At 41.3% G+C, this 19,025-nt stretch overlaps 1 protein-coding gene across 2 annotated transcripts in view; it reads right to left on the bottom strand.

Moving 5' to 3' along the window:
* LOC113479575 (AF4/FMR2 family member 1-like) overlaps positions 1 to 19,025 on the bottom strand; it is a 112,684-nt gene that overhangs the window by 65,662 nt on the left and 27,997 nt on the right. For both annotated transcript variants that reach the window (XM_026847730.1, XM_026847728.1), the window contains exons 2-3: positions 4,929 to 5,049; positions 3,478 to 4,389 (exon numbers count right to left, since the gene is read on the bottom strand). In XM_026847730.1, coding sequence (XP_026703531.1) covers positions 3,478 to 4,389; positions 4,929 to 5,049 — 1,033 coding nt within the window. The remainder of the gene's footprint in view (positions 1 to 3,477; positions 4,390 to 4,928; positions 5,050 to 19,025) is intronic.

Below are 19,025 nucleotides of genomic sequence, written 5' to 3'. Positions count from 1 at the left end.
AAGAGCAGTTTCTGCTAGTCTAGACCTATTCACTGTCAGGGTCACGGGAGGGCAGGAGACCCCCACAGCTCCTGTTTCACCAAAAACAAAAGGGAAGTCCAACCTTTAGCCTTCCCAAGAGCCTTTCTTTGGATTAATCTTTCACCTGCATGCAACATAGTTCACTGGATGATTCCTGAAAGCAGATCAGCCCAGCTCTGTTCCCCAATCACGCCTCTCACACTGTACAGCCAACAGACAGGGAATATATCCAGGTGTGCAACCACACTGGTTCTTCCTCTCCACTCTCCAGGCTTTAGCACTGAAAGGCTGTACTATCAAATATATGTTAATCATTAAAAACAAACAGAAGTAAGTAAATATGATGACATACCTGAAACAAGCAGAAAATGAAGTAGCATATTTTTCACTAGAGCTTACAAAGCCATTATCCAAAACACCTATGCACAGAAAATAGTCAGAGGTCATAGCCTAAAGATACCTACCTTAAATGAGGATCATTCAGCATATTGACAAAGTTTCATCTATCAGCTTTGAAACGGACTAAGCAAATAACTAACTAAACCCAGGGTTTTGGTTTGTACAAAACCATTTCTTTCATTATCTTCAACTCCCTTTTTATTATGTTCTTACTCTGCCACAGATCTAATAGCACTCCTGCATCAGTGTGGGTAATGCTACTCATGCTCTGGCAGCTGTAGGATTTTTATGGGCATTTGAATTCAGAGTCACATGCTCAAGGGAAAGTGAGAAGGCAGTTGGATTCAGCATCCAGCATCACAGCTAACACTGCCCTATCTAAAATCATATTAAATCAGAGATACACGAGATGACATAAAAAGCATGGGGATGGGAAAAGAGATAAGATGAAAATAGAAATGGGACCAGAAGAGTTGGAAGAGAACAAGGAAGTCTCATTTCTGAAAAATAAGCATGCCCTCTCAAAAAAAAAAAAAAAAAAAAGAGTTTTAAACCCAGAAATGCTCTTTATCTTTTTGGTAATGGATAATAAAGAATGATAATGCAAAAGGTAAAGGCCCTGCACTGCTTTATTTCTCCTCCATGAGTAAAATATCCAGTCAAGCAAGTAATGAAATGTAAACCACAGTGCACTTCCTATTTTGAGGTATGATGTGCAACGCCAAATTTTTGCTACTTTGAATCAAATAAAGTGTCTCAGCAGTAAAATATTTTCACATCTTCTCAACAATGTCATTTTGCCAGTTTCCTCTCATTTTCTACAAGAAATTGTGATTTGAAGCTGATCAAAATCCCTTTTCTATGAAAAGCAGACGCACCTACGCTCTCCATTTCTATTCCAAAGGCAAATACAATTTAAAAACTATCTCTGTAGCTCTCCTCGCCCAGCTGCCTTTGGTTGGCACTGTGGGAACCTACAGCCCATAGGACATAGCACTATTCTCAGTACTGGAGGATGAGTATAGTAAAACCACCAAAGGTACCTGGGGACAAAGTGCCTTTGAGCTTGTGGGAGGCTGAGCCATGAGGCAGGCAGAATCAGTGGGCTGGTCCCTTAGCAAAGCTGAAACAACAGGCTTCAAAGGGCACAACAAAAAAAAAAAGCATGCATTTGCTGAATAACACACAGACAACAGCGCTGCTCCCCCTCTCCCACTGCTCTGCACATGTCTGAGAAATCCAAGGCTTCTGCCTCCATCACACATGGCAAGTCAGACAGGTATTCTTGGGGTCAGCAAAAACAGATGGAGTACAACAAGGAATCTTGCTGTATCAAAATAATAATAATGGGAAAAACCACTTCTCAACCACCTGGTTAAGAAGCAATTGTAATTGCAGCCCCACCCATCCTTCCCCTAAAGTTTCCTAACAGTCTCCTTAACACACTTGCTCCTTGAAAAGCCACTGGACTTCACAGCAGGGCCCAAACATAGGTGAGAAATGCTTTCTGAAATCTTTAGGAAAGCCTTCCCAACCACTCTAGCCACTGCCCTTTCCTTTTTCTCTCAGGTGAAAGCTGTAACAGACTAATCTAGCCCAGTTCAGCTGCACCAGTCTCTATCACTGCATATGATCTCTAACCAACTCAAGATGAAGGGAGAACTATATCAAAAAAACTCCATATTCTTAAAAGTTATCCTCCCTCTGGCAAGAGAGCCACTTAAGTAGTACAAGAGCAACAGCATTATGTTCTAAATTACACCTGCTAATCTGCAATACCCTGCACTCAAGCTTGCTACAACCAACTGAAATATCATTGAAATGTCTGGAAAAGAGCAATCCATGAAAATAATCAAAAGAGCAGAATGAAAGATGTAAGAGCACCTGAAGACAGAACTCTTTAAATGTAGATTGAAACTGCAGAGTCTAACTGCAGATTGAATCTAAGCCTCAAAACGTTATTGATTTTTATACGAGGGGGCAAATGAAGAAGCTAGTGTTCTGCTCTCAAGAAAATAATTAGGAAGAAGTTGCTCTCAGATGAGCAGGAATAACCAAAGGTTTACATGCAACACATTTTGGTCTTTGGCCCAACTGCCACCTCTTCACTGCAAAAACTGCAGCTTCCCACGTCTTTCGCAATATCCCTCTCAGTCCTTGGCAGAGAAAGGACGAGTGTAGTGACCAGAATGAAGGTATGCTTGAGCTTGCTGCCCAGACTGCCTTCTGCTGGTAAGAAGAAACACATAAGCAGCATTCTGCTTGTTTTGCTCACAGGTGGGAGAAAGAGGGTATCTTCTCGGCTTGAATGCAGAATTTTACACAACTTTTAAGATCTTGCTTATCGTTGAGAATTCCACTTCAGGACTAAATTTACTTAAATTTACTTTCAGAACTTGCTCAAAATTAATTTGACAAAGCATGAGACAGCATAGTGTCATGCTTCCCAAGGACACTAGGCTAAATCCATCTTGCAGAATTCTACAAGTAGTCTTCTGTTCACATTAATATTTTCCTGAGGGTCTACAGTGAGATCTTATCAACTTACTTCAGAGAACCCTGCAGTGTTTGCAGTCACTTAGCACAAAGCCCCAAAACTTTCAAGCAGTCCAACCTGACCACGGCACTCACTGCAGTCAAATGTCCCAATACTCACTGCAGATTCGGGGTCTCTGCCCACCGGCACTCAGACTAACAATGTACTAACTGCAGGTGCATCCCACGACCTTCTCAGGATATCATTTCCCCCCTTCTCCTTTTCAACAATCTTTACAGGCAAAACAAAAATCATAGCAACAGCAGCAGTCTCTCTAACCGTAAAACGTGCTGCAGTCTCACTGAGGAAAACCACAGAACCATGGCAAGCGTCGCATTTTCACCACCCAGACAGACACCTCACCCATGTGAGCAAAAGCCAACCTCAAAATGCACCTTCTAAACACAATAATGAGTGCCCAGATACCATTGCTTCCGGTAGTCTCTGCTCTTTGATCACCTGTTCTTCCACAGCTGAACTTACCCTGTCAACAACAGAGCCCCCCCAACAATTGCACTCACCTCTATGGGCTCAGAAGGGATTTCCAATTTGGATAGTTTGGCTTTGGCATTTGCCTTCAAATCTGAGATTTTTTCATAGGGTTCTCCATGGTATTCCTCCAGGAGAGGTTTGAGCTCTGGTGATTCAACTGGTGTCTGATCTTGGCCATCCATTGGTCTGACATAGGCAGTTGGTTTCTGCTGCATTGCACTGGTTTTAGATGGCAAAGGTGGGGGAAAAGTCTGAGAGGAAGGCTGAGTGGTGCTGGTCAGGTTAACGGCTGAGCTGTCCTGACTTTCCTTCTCCTGTGATCCTGTCACTATGTCCTGAGATGGTTTTGTTTGACTGTAGGTCGGCCTATGACTTTTGCTGCTGTTCTGTGACTTGGAATTGATAGGCTGGCTGGAATGTTGAGGTGACAGGGGTGCCAATGGAGAAGGCAAAGATGACATCAATGGAGAAAGAGCCAAAATGGAGGTCTGCAGTTCATTAACACGACCTTCACCAACCGCATGCCTATCATTTCTCTTGTGGTGAAAACCTGCATGACTTTCCTGGCCACCACGACTGTGTTCTTGACCTTGGCTTTGACCGTTGGATAAGCCGTGACCCTTGGCATGCAAACCTGAAGTTGGTTCTGTTCTCAATTGTGCCTTTTGGTAGTGAATGGATTGGCTTGGCGGGGGAGGAGCTACAACCATAGGTCCCATGGGTGGATGGCAGGTTGTACGGTGGAATGAAGATGGTAATGTATGGCTGGTCTTTTCAGGGAAGTATGGGCGATGAGGTTTTCCTTGTGGGATCAGAGGAGCAACACTTTTTGGAATCCCTATGAGCTTCTGATGGGATTTGTTGCTCATGAACTCCTTGACCTCCTCATAATTGCCCAGCATGTTCTGAATTCGGCTTGACAACTCATCTTCTTTATTAGTCTGCAACAGAAGAACAGAGGGGCAGAAATTTTAAAAGCACACACACCCCACCCCAAGAGATCCAGCTCAAGAAGAGACATTCTTCAGGATCTTATTTTAATCACCATGCATCACCACAAGTGAAGTTATGTAAGCTCATCTTGATCCTCAATGCAGTCTCCCCAAAGCACTGCTCTTGTCAGCATTAGTTCTTTTGAGCCAAGATCGCAGGTGTGCCTGCAGTCCTCAGGAACACTAACATCAGACCAGTTTGCTTCAACCATAGCTGCAGACAAACAGGCAGCCAAGCTGCTCTCCAGCACTCTCCCTCAAACTCCCAGACTACAGGAGGCCCCCAAATAAATCTGCCCAACCCAAAGTCCATGCTGCACTTGCACCATTTGCAGAGCTTTAAGCACTACTCTGATGAATTTAAGTTAAGCATATGGGAAGATGTTGTGTTTGCATGTATCATGCTCAAGTATCTGCTATACTGTATGCAGAGGCCACAGCTCTCCTCTTCCACCCCAACCCTCTTTGCTACTCCCCTCCACCATTACCTTGTAGGGTTCTGCAAAGAGGGGAGTTTTCTCAGGGAACCTGTCTTTCTCCTGCAGAGCCTCCTGATTCCGCCTCTCTCTCTCTCTCATACGCAGCAAGTTTCTGTCTTCGTTGTACAAGCTTTAGGAAAGAAAGAAAGTAAGGATAGTTAACACTTTACACCATCATTACCAACAAGTATCTGCTTTGTGCAGAAAACATGTTTTTCAGACAACAGCATACATCCATCATGAAAATATTTTTAAAATCCACAGGGTGGTTACAACTGACAAATCAGTTATGTCAAGTATTTGCCGTACCACAAAGTAATGTAACATAAAAGGTACAGCATGCATCCTTCTCAGTGATTTCTACCCTTGACACCATATACATCAAGAAGGGTGGAAAGGGAAAAACTATCCATCCATTTAGTTGTGAAACCCATGTTGATTTCTCAATTTGTGTGATAAGCGCATGAGCTGGCAAATTCAGTTGCAGTGATCAATGTTAAAATTGCCATTCTTGTTCTTCTCCAGGCTTCCACCCCAACTCTTCACTTGAAAGTAAAAAGAATACACTATTTTGAAGGTGGTGTCACTTTCAGAGATTGAACTTTTCTTACTCTATAAACAGGCCTGAAAACTCGCTCTCTATTTTAAATGGACATTTGAAAGCTGCTTACTTGGCAAACAATGTAGTTGCATTTAAAGTCATCACATAAATGTATTTAAAAAGGTCTCAGAAATTTAGTAAACACTAAGCTGAATCCCCCCATTCGTCCTCAACCACATATGCATGCACTCAATTCCACCAGCCCCACAGCAAAACACCAATAAAGCTGTGTCACATGCACAGCAAGATGACTTTATGGAAAACCAGATTCTTTAGACTACACCTCCTCTGTGAAATACTACTGCAAAATAAGGGGATCTGTTGCTCTGACATTTATGGACATTTGGGAAGAAAAGGAATGCAGGCATATATGTCGATGCAGGTATTTCCTCTCTTATTTCTCCTCTACTGCTGTCTACTGTATACATACAATTTTATATGCTTCTTAGTACACTCAGCTTCAAGTGTCCCAGTTTGGAAGGGAAGAGCCTTGTCATCTCCATCACTGCCATTTTCTCAAATAACATACCAGTAATCATCTACTGAAGGTTTAATAATCCCTAAAGGAGAGGTAAAGGATCGGCTTTGCTGTAACAGTTAACCAAGAGGTCTGTCTACTGCAGAGGCAGTTTCCTGACTCAATGTGAGCTCTGGAAAACGATGCTGTCTGATGGCAAATTTCCATATATGGAACTGCAGCAAGGATTTATTTGTGCCACTTAGACAAAAAAAAAACCAACAAAACACATATTCAGGGGTTAGACTGTGCACATTTAAAATAGTTTCCAACTCTGTTAGTGCTGAACTGTTTCCAAGCATAGCAAACCAGAAATTTCCAGTAAGCTTTCTGTACCTCACTTCTGCAAACAATTTAAAAAAATTATATTAAAAACATTAAAAAAAGTCACAGATCACCGATTCAGTAAATATACACAATCCTTCAGTTACAAACAATATATAATAGAAGCATTTCCTCTGTGCATCTGATGTCATTTTGCATGTCAGCAATTTCGTATCTATAATCAGTTAGTTGGCCAGTTGTCCTCTGTGCGCCAGGAAAGCTTTGTGCAGCCACATGTGAAAGACACCAACTACAGAACACAAAAAGATTAGGAGGAAGCGTAAGGTAAACTAGAAGCAATCTTGGCTGCACCTACTACTTGAAATTGTATGCATGCAAATGATTTTCCAAGTGAATGCCTTTCAAGTTGACAGCATTTTTTTAAATATATCTGTTCAAATTATCTGGAAAATTTTTACTGAATGAAACACCATTTTCCAAACATTCCGGGAAGTAAAGAATGATTCTGTAACTATCCTTCATATAAACTTTAAAAAAAAAAAAATCCCTTGACAGCAAGCATGAAAATACCACAAAAGATTGTTTTAACAGCTAAGTCACTGGCTTTTAGCATAAAGAGATCTCTGAAACCTCCTCTTCACCAATCTGTGACACCATTGTCCCAGCATCAGGAACACCAACACCAACTGCAGAACAAATTTTTTTTTTTTTTATTTTTCTGATAGGCACGACTTAACCTGGATCAATCAGCTCCTCTTCTGCTCCCCCAGCCTCCAGTCCATTTTTCCTGTGGCTGCACAGGCACTCAAGTCAACACAGTGGGGAGGGCAAAGGAACAAAACCACTGCCCTTGGAGGCAATCCTCGCTTCTTACTATTTCCCAGTTTCTTTGCCCAGCAGTCAGCATCTTCCTTTAAATTATACAACTTTTTTGCAAGGAGCTATTCTGATATGTTCAGGCTAATCAGGACTCTTATTGCAACCAAGTGCTCAGCCCCAGCTTTCCCTCACCCACCTTGACTTTCTCCTTTTGAACTTAGCAAACATGTTTTTGAGACTAACAATAGTATTCAATGCAATCCTGAAGGTACAAAAGGATAATTTTAAGTTAATTTTAGCTCCTCCTCCTCAAGCATCACCTGTTTTCCCAGTCATGCTTTTCTGTGCCAGTTCTTCATCCATGATTTTAATCGCTCCATAGACAGAGGGACATACAGGAAATTAAAAGATACAAAGGGGATCTACTTTTTACAAGCATGACAACTGTGTTAAAGCTCCTTCTCCCATTTCCTGTCTTTTGATATACATACACATTTTGGTCTGTACAATGTTGCTGACATCTCAGCCCACCCTGTTACTATTCCTGTCTTGATCTACACCATGAATGCCAAGCACTCAGACCTACACAGTACTTTTTAAAACAACTGCAACATTATATATACATACTTGGTTTTGTTTGTTTTCTCCCTAGTACTTATTAAATTAATCATGGTGTTGGCTGGAGTACACAGCATGCACAGATATTGTGCTAAGCTATCCCCAAAATAGATTTTGCTACTGCAATTTGCAGATTGTTGCATCACACTTCAGATCCAGGCTTCCCAGAGACAAGCTGCTGAGCTGGCATAGCTCTCTGCTGAAGCCCTAGATGATAAGAAATTAAAGCAGTTTAAAATGCTCATCTAAACCATACTTAAGGACAAAAGCCACAGTCAATCCATCTCTTTTTAAAACATTGTTTTAAAATGAGCCACTCTCATTTTATCTTCCCAGGTAAGACACTGTTTGCCTCTTTCAGAGGGGACAGAGAAAGATATAAGCCACAAGGTTCAGCACAAGTCTCTTGGGGAACACTGTCAAGACTAAAAGAGTAACTTCTCTTCTAAAAGACCCAGTCCCAACCTGCCTAAGGACCTGTTACCTCTCAAAAACTCTAAGGTCACTACTAGAGCACACAACATGACTTTATAATCTGCATTATTATTTAGTAAGGCACGTGCAATAGCGGCCATTACTATAAAGCACTGAGGACTGAGTATCAGCCTCCGCATGCCACTATAGTCAAGTATCCTAATCTTGTAATGACTTGACTATGCCCTGCTTGTCCAGCTTTCAACAGCAATCCAAAATTTGCTCCCCTGATCAGCTTCTTCACGTAAGATTTGTTAGCATGGAGATAATGTAGATCAACTTTCTTAAACAAAAAAACCCACACACAATACTTTAGACAGATCCAGCTAACAAGCTAGGTATCAATTCCACACAGATAGCTGACATGGGGAGTCAGTGGGGATCCACATGTTCACCCATGTTCTCCCTATGTATGATAAACCTACACAGAACATGACTTGGTATTAAAAGGGGTTTTTTTTATACAGTTCCTGGGTAAATAGGACAGGAGCCATCAACTATCCAGACTACTATTCTTGCGGGGAAAATACAAAAGAGCATGCCACTATCAGCAGTAAAGCAAGATTGAAAAGCATCAAAGATGATCCACAGATATCAGCGTGTGTGTATCTCCCTGGCTGGAAGAGCTCTAAGAGGTTGACTCACTCCACAGTGAGACTCTGCTGCAAAACAAACAAGTGGAAATTCTGACAGAGAGATTTTATGTTTTGTTTGATTGTTTCAACTTGCAGAGCAGAAGGGTGAACCAAACCCCACCAAAATAGACCAAAAAAATTCTTATCTGTTTCAGTGGACTTTGTGTTGGACAATGAGAGTGCATTCTTCAGTCATGCAAAACAGGCCTGACCTTGGGCACACATGAGCAAACATCTGACAAAATGAAGGGAAGTCATTATTTGGACACTATACCTCAGCTTAAAAGGGTCAGCTCCTGCACCTTTCAACCCCCCAAAAAAAACCCCAAACAACCAAACCCAAAAAAAACCACCAAAACAAAACAAATACCACACACCCCCCCCAGAAGCCCTCAATTATTCAAAGTTTGAGTTTATAAATGTTAATCATAAACCAAAATATTAGCACAGTATTACTACTCATATTTCATCTTTACCACAAACTCTTTGACAATAACATCAAGTGTTAATTATTAAGACAAAGCAGAACATGTACGTGCACATACATGCACAAGCGAAAATTTACTGCAAAGGAAGTAAGCAGAACATCAGCCTGACATGTTAGAAGAACTCGGGAAAACCTCATGGCTATTTTCATTTGTTCTTCCACGATAAAGTCTGCTGTCAGCACTGGCTGACCAGGGTTCTTGTTTTACATTACGCCTTCCTGTAAAGGTCTCACTAGATCTCAACTTGGAGCAACAGAAGCTCCTATCTTGCAAGTAGTTTAAAAAGTAACAGTAGCAATAAAAATATTTTCAAAACCCAAACAAAACACCAAAACAAACCCAAAAACCCAAGCCACATATTATGACCCTGCAAACTGTTTTCTACTAAACACTGTGCTACATCCATGTGGATCACGGATATCCTTCTATTTCTAGGCTGGCAAGCGTCCAAATTCAGAGCAATCAAGCTGTTTTGCTCTGAGGTTCTGATTACATTCAAACAAAAGGAAAACCCTAAACAACTGTAACTTGTGTCTCTTGCAGCAGCAATATTTACTATGAGAAGTAGCTATCTTTCCTATCTGTATCCCAACACAGTGTAAAACATCTTACATGCCGCTTGCTGCAAAACCAGCAGCTGTAATACCTCTAAAGGCCTTTTCTTTCCCTGAACCTTCCTTGACCCCAAGCTCTCTTCCCAGCAATAAATTCTTTGTAAAGAGTGTGTGAAGAAAAAAGAGAGGAGGGATGGAGGGGAGGGGAAGGGCCACCGCCTTTTTGCCATAATGCCAGTTCCTGCAGGTTTAAAAGACAACGAATGTGCCTGCTCCGGCCACGGGTGCTCTCACACATAGAGGACTACCGGGCGCTGCTCAGCGAGGTCAGTCATGCGTCGTTACTGCTGCAGACCTCTTCGTGCTCTCGTGGTGAGGAGTGGCCCAGGCTGCTGGCCACGCACAGCTGACAACCCATTCAACCAGGCAAGAGGGGTCATTCCCCTTTGATCTGCTGTTCAGGATCACTGTCCACCCTCTGCCTCCCTGTATGAAAATGGATCGATTTTCATTCAGAGTTTTCCTCTGACTTCAGTGCACAGAAGGAAGTACAGTTTTAAAAGTAAAAGCACAAGGGAATAAACACTGAGTAGCTATTTACTCGGTCAACAGCTGAAAGCACCAGCCCTCCTTTTGCTAAGTTACAGACAAGCCCTTAAACTACCTGAAGACAACAGCTAAAACTCAATTTAACTCGTATATCTTATCGTGTATTTGTCAAGTTTCCGTGCACACTGCCTCATCTCATACTGAGGGGCTTTTATTTAAAAACAAGACAGCATTCCTAATTCAGAGCAGAAGCATCTGCTGTCTGTTGAAATGTCCACTGTCCTAATATAAGCCTGTAGTTATCCCAGTCCCAAAATCTGTGGAGACACTGTTTCTGTCCCTGTCCAGTTAGGGAATTTGTCAATATGCTCTTTAGCACTTTTGAAAACCTGGGCTTTGCTGTAACTTAAAACACTACAGGCAGTAGTGTTACTTAACTTAAAACCCCACAGGCAGTGAACATAGCCTGTATGTTCAACCACGCAGATGAGGCTGACTGTCTGCACTGAAACATTAGTTCAGTCTTGATGACATTCAAACATGCTCCACAAGAAGTAAACACGTGCCCAAATCTCCCCCATCCCACCCCCCAAAAAAACCCCAAATCCTACTTTGGTACACACTGAACAGTAAAAATACTCCTAGGCTCAAATCAGCCCATGCTGGCTCCAGTAATGAGAGATTTGGTTCAAAAAGTTCAGCAAAGCATACATCCTGACCCACGACATCATCCAGGCTTGGGTCTGTAACAGAAACTAAGAAAATACCAGTGTGGTCTGAAGCCACTCTCAGTGACATGACAGTCCTTGCTACAGAATTTCAAATGATGTTACGTGACAATCCAGCCCATGACAACATTTCCAAAAAATACACTGGTGCAGGAAGAAATTGTGCCTCTCCGCCTGTCCTGTGTGTTCTCTGAATGAAAATGAAATTAAAATAAATACCTGCTTTAATTTTAATTGTAGTAAGATCTGTTGCTGGCTCCCAAAAGGAATTATTCCAGCAGCAGGGAAAGGGGTGGAAAAAGGCTAAAAAGCAAATATACCAACAACGCTCACTTCCTTCTAAACGCGCAGAACCTCTTCCTCTGAAACATTAAGAGAGGACATTTCCTTCTAGTACAACTGCAGGAAATCACAAATTTACTGAAGCTGTTTTATCATTAAAACAGTCTCTTTTTATCATTAGAAGCTGCTGATCAGCATTTCTCAAGACTGAGACACATGTTCTTGTTAAATTTCAAGACAACACACATTGCCCCTGAAAAAGGTTTAAACAGAATTCACATGGATGCACTGGAACAACCTCACTGCAGTGCACCAGCTCTTGCTGCTCTGAAAGTCTCCACAGAAGAATCACCACCAATTTATACAGCCAGGATCACATCTACAAATATTAAATATGCAGTTTCATTCAGCAGCCCATTAGCTTGAAAAGAAACATAAACACACAGCACAGAAAGTTAGCAAGCACCACAGATGAGCTCAGCGGCATCACCTAAGCAGGTTGCCTGACAGCGACTGTAAGACAAGCAGATGAAAGGATGACATTAAAGTTAATATAAAAAATGCATCAAAAATGCCTGGTCCCAACCTTTGCTTCCTTTCCTTCATGGAAACATCATCAAGTTGTGACTTACTGGGTATTTTTAAGTTCTGTTTCACATCAAACGCAATTTCACAGAACATACACAGTTTGAACAGAAACAAGTGATACGAGGAAAACATATGGCAAAAGCGCAACAGATGGTACCGTTTGTTAATTATTTCCTGCATCAGCATCAACCAGCTTTGGTACATGCTTTCCAAAAATACATATCTTCTCACTGGAGAAATATGAGTTGGAATTTGTTTTTGAAATTTGTGCTGCTTCTGGCTCCTTCAGCTCCTCAAGTCTATCCAGCCCTGTTTACTGACTGTACAATAGCAGCATTAGATCGCCAAGCAAGAGATCAAGGCCTCACAGCCCATCCACACTTCCACAATGGCTGGAAGAAACCTCCTGGCAAGTATTTTTGAACAAAAATAATGATCCAAGAAAATCCCATACTGCTACAAACCATATGGAAAAATGATGCTGAATACACATCTTCCTATGTTTTAAATACATAGCCCTCTAGGTTACACCACAAAATTGAAGTGGAGAACAGCTGGAATGTTACAACAGGCAGAAGGGAACTGCCAGTTTGCTTAACCAGAAGCTAGGTTGGCTTTCGCAAGAAAAAAAAAAAAAATCAGTTCTACCTGTGTAACATTAAGCATCTTCTCACTCTGCCTCTTCCACAGTAATCTTTGGGTTCAAATTCTTATTTATTCGTTTCCTATTGCTGTTGCCAAGTTTAAAAATATGTTCATTACTCAGCCATTAAAAGGTTTTTGCTTCCTTTCAGCATCAATAGGCCTTTCTTTGTCAAGCAGTTCCCAGGAGTAAGCCTGAGCATTTCCTGAGAAGAGCTGAGCCCCTGCAGCTCCCAATGACTTTGGCAGGAATTGGGAACTCTCAGATGTTCTTCAAACATGGCAAACCCGTCACAGAATTGAGCCTAAAACCCCCAAATGCTCAAATGGCCATGCACTTAAAAAAAACACCCCAGGATTCAGAGCCGTATTTCTCAGACTATGGTCTACAAACCACTGAAGACTCAAAAAAGGGAAAAGGTTTGTGAAAAGGTGCAAATAATTGATGCTAACAACTTCTCTGCCTGTACTCAAAAAGCACAAACAAATGAAAGGTTTATGACTTGGATTTTCCCTCGCCCACTGAAATGTTTAAAATCTAACTTTTATTTAGTTGTAAATGAAAGCCATTATAGCAATATTGCACTAGACAGGCCTTGAAAGAAGATACGGTACTCTCCAGCTGAAAATGCTTCCAAGTAGAAGTGCTCATGAGCGGCACTGCTCCCCTAAGCAACAGGGCATCCTACTCCTCCTCCCCTCCACTGTGATGGGAGCTCTCATACCAGTTCACTGTTCCTCAGTCTCCACAGACATTTACCTTACAAGCAGAAAGCTTTTGACTCTAAGAGGTAAGAAAGCCTCCCGATAAATATATAACAAATGACCCCCTCCCAAAGTAGTGAACCCCCAAGAGGCCAGAATGCAGCACACAAACGCAGCCTGTTAGCAAAAAGATGCTCCCACAAAAAGCAGGAGCTCATGCTGAGGGCCAGCCTCGCACAAAGCAGCAACTTTATATTTGGAAAAGTGTAACAATTACTTCAATTTCTATAATCTTCACTTAATCATCTTTAATAATAGCATTTAACTATGTTGCTGCAGTCAAAGAACCTGAACAAACCAAGAGGTAGTCTCTCCACTTACGATGCTGCAGAAAGGAAGTCTCTAAAGAAACCCAGGCTTTCAACCTCACCCCGTGTACACCAATGTTAATGGAATGCTGTCAGAAAGGTGTTAATTATAAGTTACACAGGGAACAAGAAAGTTGTCATTCTCCATCTAAAAGCAAATATGCTAGGAGGGCTTCTAAGAAGGTGTGGATGTGTGAAGTATAATTACAAGGAGAGCAGACAAGGCATTAGAACAATGATGAATTTAAGGGCTTTGTTTGATCTGGAGGTGGCAGGCAAAGGAGGAAATGTGAAAAATTTAAATCACCAGGTACATGCAATGAAAAATCCTAACCACTTCACCTCTTAGAGACAAGGCGTTCTGTATACAGCAGCCTAATTTGTAAGGCACCTATCTCAGGATTTCCTCAAGCCAAGTAAGTGGTCCAACTGCCTTTCAGCCCTGAAGAAACATGTGTCTTTTTGGGTAGATGAATAAAGATCTGCAACTTGAGTGCTATTTCAGTAATTGGGTATGTAGAGAAAGATTCAAAGCTGCTGGTGCCTTGGCTGCAGTGCCGATGGAGCAGCTCTAGATGTGCAGTCTAGGGTGAGACCTGAGTGTAGGACTACTCCCCAGGCTCTGAGAGTCCCCTCACAGCTGCACACCAAGCGGGCTTGGTTGTAGTGACCCAACAGTGACAAGACCGAGGTTGCAGGCGAGCAGCTTTTGCAGGCAAGAGACATCCATGTCTCTTCTCACTTCATCAGGAAGGGTCAAAAAGTTAGCCTGGTCAGAATGCAAACAGACACGTGCCCAAATGACCAGGGTTACTTTGCAGAAGCAACTGTGAAGAATGAGTTATTCTAAATGTCACTCTTTGTATCAAAACAGGATACTTCAAGTCTGCCACTAATACAGTTACACTCCTCTGTTGCACAGCTGAGCAAACATTTTCGCACAGACCCGTGCCTCCAGAGGTGCTCCCACAGCATGCTCTCAGACCCAAGATCAATCTGGTTAAGCTCAGCTGGTACTTTGAGAAATGCACACCCCAGATTCCTCTGACAGCCTGGTTTTGTCTGAGAATCAGTCTGTTTGGAGAAATGGCATTCCCTGCTGAGCAGATCCTGCTCTAACAGGGAGGGGACTCTGAGTCACCCCACCCCCCCCACCCCCGATCACCCCAAGACCTGTCTGCAAAAAGGCCCAAGGAAATGATCGCACAAACAGAAAAGACATTTACCCTTCAAAGGTACTTACATCATGCCTGCCTAGATCAAAGGCTGCTGGAAGTAAATAGAAGGCTTTGGCACTATCAACAAACATATAGGGTGTAGCCTTTCTACCAGAATGTAAACTTTGGGTCTGCTTGGAAGCTTAGCTCAGAGAGAAAACATCTACCATCAAAGCACAGGAAAACCAGATTTCAAAGGCCAGCCACTCTGTTCCTCTTGCTGCCCCCACAGCAGTCATGCAGCTAATTCACATTCTTATCCCACTCCATTCTACTTGTCTTCTTTCAAGTGGTCCCACACTCACACCATTTCTAAGCGCTTCCTGCCTGCCCCCCATCACCCCAAACCTGCTTCAGAATGCAAGTTCATAAGCTATTTAGAAAGGACTTCTTAGAAGACATAGCCTTTATTAAGCACCATCCATCACCACAGTGACTGCAGAATCACATTTGAGTTTTCATCTATCATTCTTTCTTCTGGATTTGTCTTGGCATCATCTTGCATTAGCTTAGGCCCCATTTTGACAAGCCTTGGATGTTATCTTCCTGACAGTTTGTCTGTGCTGAAGCAAAATCCTTCCATGTTAATTTATGAGTGAGAACACCCGTGCTGCATAACACAGCATAAGAGCATCTGCATTCACACCGCCACCTCAACTGCCTCTACATGACGGAGCAAGATTCAGCAACATTTCATCTTCCTTCTAAGCCCCAGCAGGTTCACCAAATAACCAAAAGATACAAGCTGCCTCATTGAATCAAGGTAAGGACAGCTGAGTTGAACCAAATAAGAAACATTGTTTGTTCAAGGTCACAAAATGCTTTTCACATAAGCAAAACAGAACTTTTCACTCAGGTACCTGATGGCTGAATTGCAAATCGATAGGCACAGACTTACTGCAGTAATTCACCACTCTCTGCATACATTGTGTTGCTTAGAAATTCATCTGGATTGCCTAACAAACAGCCAGAAATAGGCAGATTCTGACATTAAGTGGACAAGCAGGTAAAAGACATCACTAAATAGGTTAAAGAGGAGTATATACACTCAGTGGATGGCTTTATATCCTCCCATTCTTCTCCCTTCTGCTATCCCAAAAGTTTCCTGACTTGACTTTTTTTTTTTTTTTAAAGAGACTAACGTGTGCTCATTATTCTATGATAACACAAAACAAAGCAATTTTTTTTTTCCAGTAGAGCATTGCATGATAATCCACACAAGAACTCCATTTAATTTTTTTTTTCCTTCAAGACAGTTCTACAAAAAAACAATTGCAAGAAAAGGACTTTTATACAGAAGGTGCAGTCAATTTTGCATTTAAAATACTGTCCGTAGAGGGTTATTTCTGATCAAACACTTCATACATACATACAATGACATCTCATATAAAGCTGCACCTCAGTAGCAAGCTTCCCCCAGTTATGAACAACATATCAACAACTACAGAAAGTTATCCCTAAAAACCTGTAAGTTACCTTTACCCCAAAAACTATCAATTCTTGTTTTGTGTTTTTACCTACCAAGTGCCATGCACTCTAGGATAGCAACCTTACTAATACTTACACCCATGAAGATGAACGTATTTTTACCTGCCTTCTTAAAGCCAGCACAGCTCCCCACATAAGAACTGTGACACATTTCTAGATCAAAGGCCAGACTTCTACCAAATATTACACACGGAAAAAAACTGTCATAAAGCCCTCTCTGGGTGTCACACATGCCTCTAGAATTGATGCAGAAGTCATGAGAGAAAATAATAAGGAAACAAGAGAGGAAAAAGACAAGGAGAAGTCACAGATTTTTCTCCAGGGTTTCTTCTTCCAGAATAATGCCAACTGTTGAGAAATCTGCCAAAAAAAAGCGTCAATGGACAAGGGAGAAATTAGCTTTAATGATATTTAGGGAAAATCTCTTATTGTGATTTCCTCAGAAAAGGAGGAAGACAGAGACATTTGAAAAACGCGCTTTAGAAGGCACAGTCACTTTCCCGGACTGATAAGGGCTGATCTTGCTCCACCCAGTCTAAAACATTACAATGCAACATAAATGCAAAATAACTTTAAAAGGAAATGACCCAGGATCAAATCTCACTAGGGAGAGCATGTGTTTGAGTAACTACAGACATATCCCAGTAATCCAGGGTTCCAAAATAATTATTGTCATATTACACATCCTTCTGAAAAAGTAAACACTCTTCTACTTAATGTGCTACCTGCAGTTCGAGTTTGTTAAAAATTTAATGCAGATAAAAACTTCCTGTAGCCAGAGCTCAGCTTTAAAACCAACCGTTTCACACGCAAACCCATCCCGGACACAAGATCAAGATGTACTCCTTCTCAGAAGTGACCTTTTCCCCTTTTTTTCTGGATTTAAACCAGTCAAAGGCATTCATACAGTCTCCCATCAACAAAAAGCAACCTTGTATTATTATGAACTTGCCAGAGGGCAAGCACAGGCATGCTAGCAGCACGGGAACAAGCCACTGTGCATCAGCTGCTGTCTGAGTAACTGTTATAGTGGTATTTACCCTGCCTCTGCAGCACCTGGAACTTGCTGCAAGGTGGGTTGTGTGTTTTGTTTGCTTGAGGTTTTGGGGTTTGGTTTTGTTTTGTTTTGTTTTTTCCCCCTTTGATGAAAAGAGGCACTTCAACAACTGCCATGAATTAAGAATTTATAAATTAACTCAAACTCGGCCACATTAGAGCAGCACAGTGGCAGTTTGTTTGGATAAGGCAGTGTTCAGACAGTATGACAGAAGTAAGGAAAAATTAAGGCAAGCACGCCCAGCTCCACACTTTCTGCTCTCTACCAAGATTACAGCACCTGCAACGACTCTCAGCACTGAGAAATAACCTGTCCTGAAGCATTATCCCTTTGCACAATGTTTCTCCCTCCTGATTATCTACATGTCACTCATAATAAAAACAATTATGCACTTCTCCCAGTTAAGTCAGCCTGTGACATGTAAATAAATCTAACTCAAGTGTTAGCTTACAAATCCCAGCTCAAGAAAATGATGCGACTGAAGTATAGTCAGTGGAAGAGTGCCAAAACTCAAGTTTCACTAAGCCTGGCTGGATCTTCTAGCACTGTACTTGAGCTATTAACTTTATGCCAAATCTGTCTGTTACAGCTCTTTAAGTCAGTTGTATGAGCAAGGAACAGGGTAACTACTATGTGATAAGCATACCTGTTCATTTGCTTTTTCCTTGAAATATCTTTTTTGTTGTTATTGTTGTTCAGCACAATCAATTTATTGGTAATAGGTTTAAAGGCAGCAAGACAACCATGCATTTGCAGTAGCAATTACAAAAAATGAAACAATAAAAAACAAATCAGGTTTCTATTTCTTTAAAATAGGCTCCAAATTATTTTGGCAAATATTAGAGCTCAGAGATTAGGTAAAAAGGCTGTTGCAAACTAGTACTGGTTGAGAAAGAGCCAAATAATCAAGGGATGAAGAAAAACAGGGTTTTTTTCTTTAATATTAATTTTCCAGACCTATTTTAATTCATTTTTTCACACCATTATAAGATTCTGATTCACACACATAATTCCATCTTACTGACTGTAAGAACTGAAACTGTGATTGTGTAGACCTACTGTTTCTTCACACCAACTGTCCAAACATTTTATTCCTGACCTAGCACAGAAATACTCAGTAAAACAAAGCTCAATGGTCCCGCCAATCCAGTTACTGTTTCCCCAGGGTCTTCATAAGTGAAAAGCATTTCAAAGAACGATCTCAGTTAAAAGGTCTTAAGAAAAATGTAGGTTACAGCAAAGTAAAAAGAAAAAATAAAATCTAGATGATATCAGTTATTACATTTCAGAAAAAACACCTGTTTAATTTTCCATGTGAAATCCCTTTGCAAGTTAAATCAAGAATTTAAGTCTTACAATCTATTTTTCTACCTCAAGTATACACACATGCTTAGTGCAGGTGCAAGAAGTCAAATGCAATAAATTTTCTACTTTAAGACTACATTAAAATTATTCAAGTGGATGTGCCTTTTGTTCACAGATTTTATAGAA

Source organism: Athene cunicularia (assembly GCF_003259725.1).
Source record: "Athene cunicularia isolate RWA chromosome 4 unlocalized genomic scaffold, athCun1 chr4_part2, whole genome shotgun sequence".
In the NCBI taxonomy this organism is placed as follows: Eukaryota; Metazoa; Chordata; class Aves; order Strigiformes; family Strigidae; genus Athene; species Athene cunicularia.
Note: the sequence above shows the minus strand (reverse complement) of the source record. Positions and strands in the feature narration are given on the sequence as shown.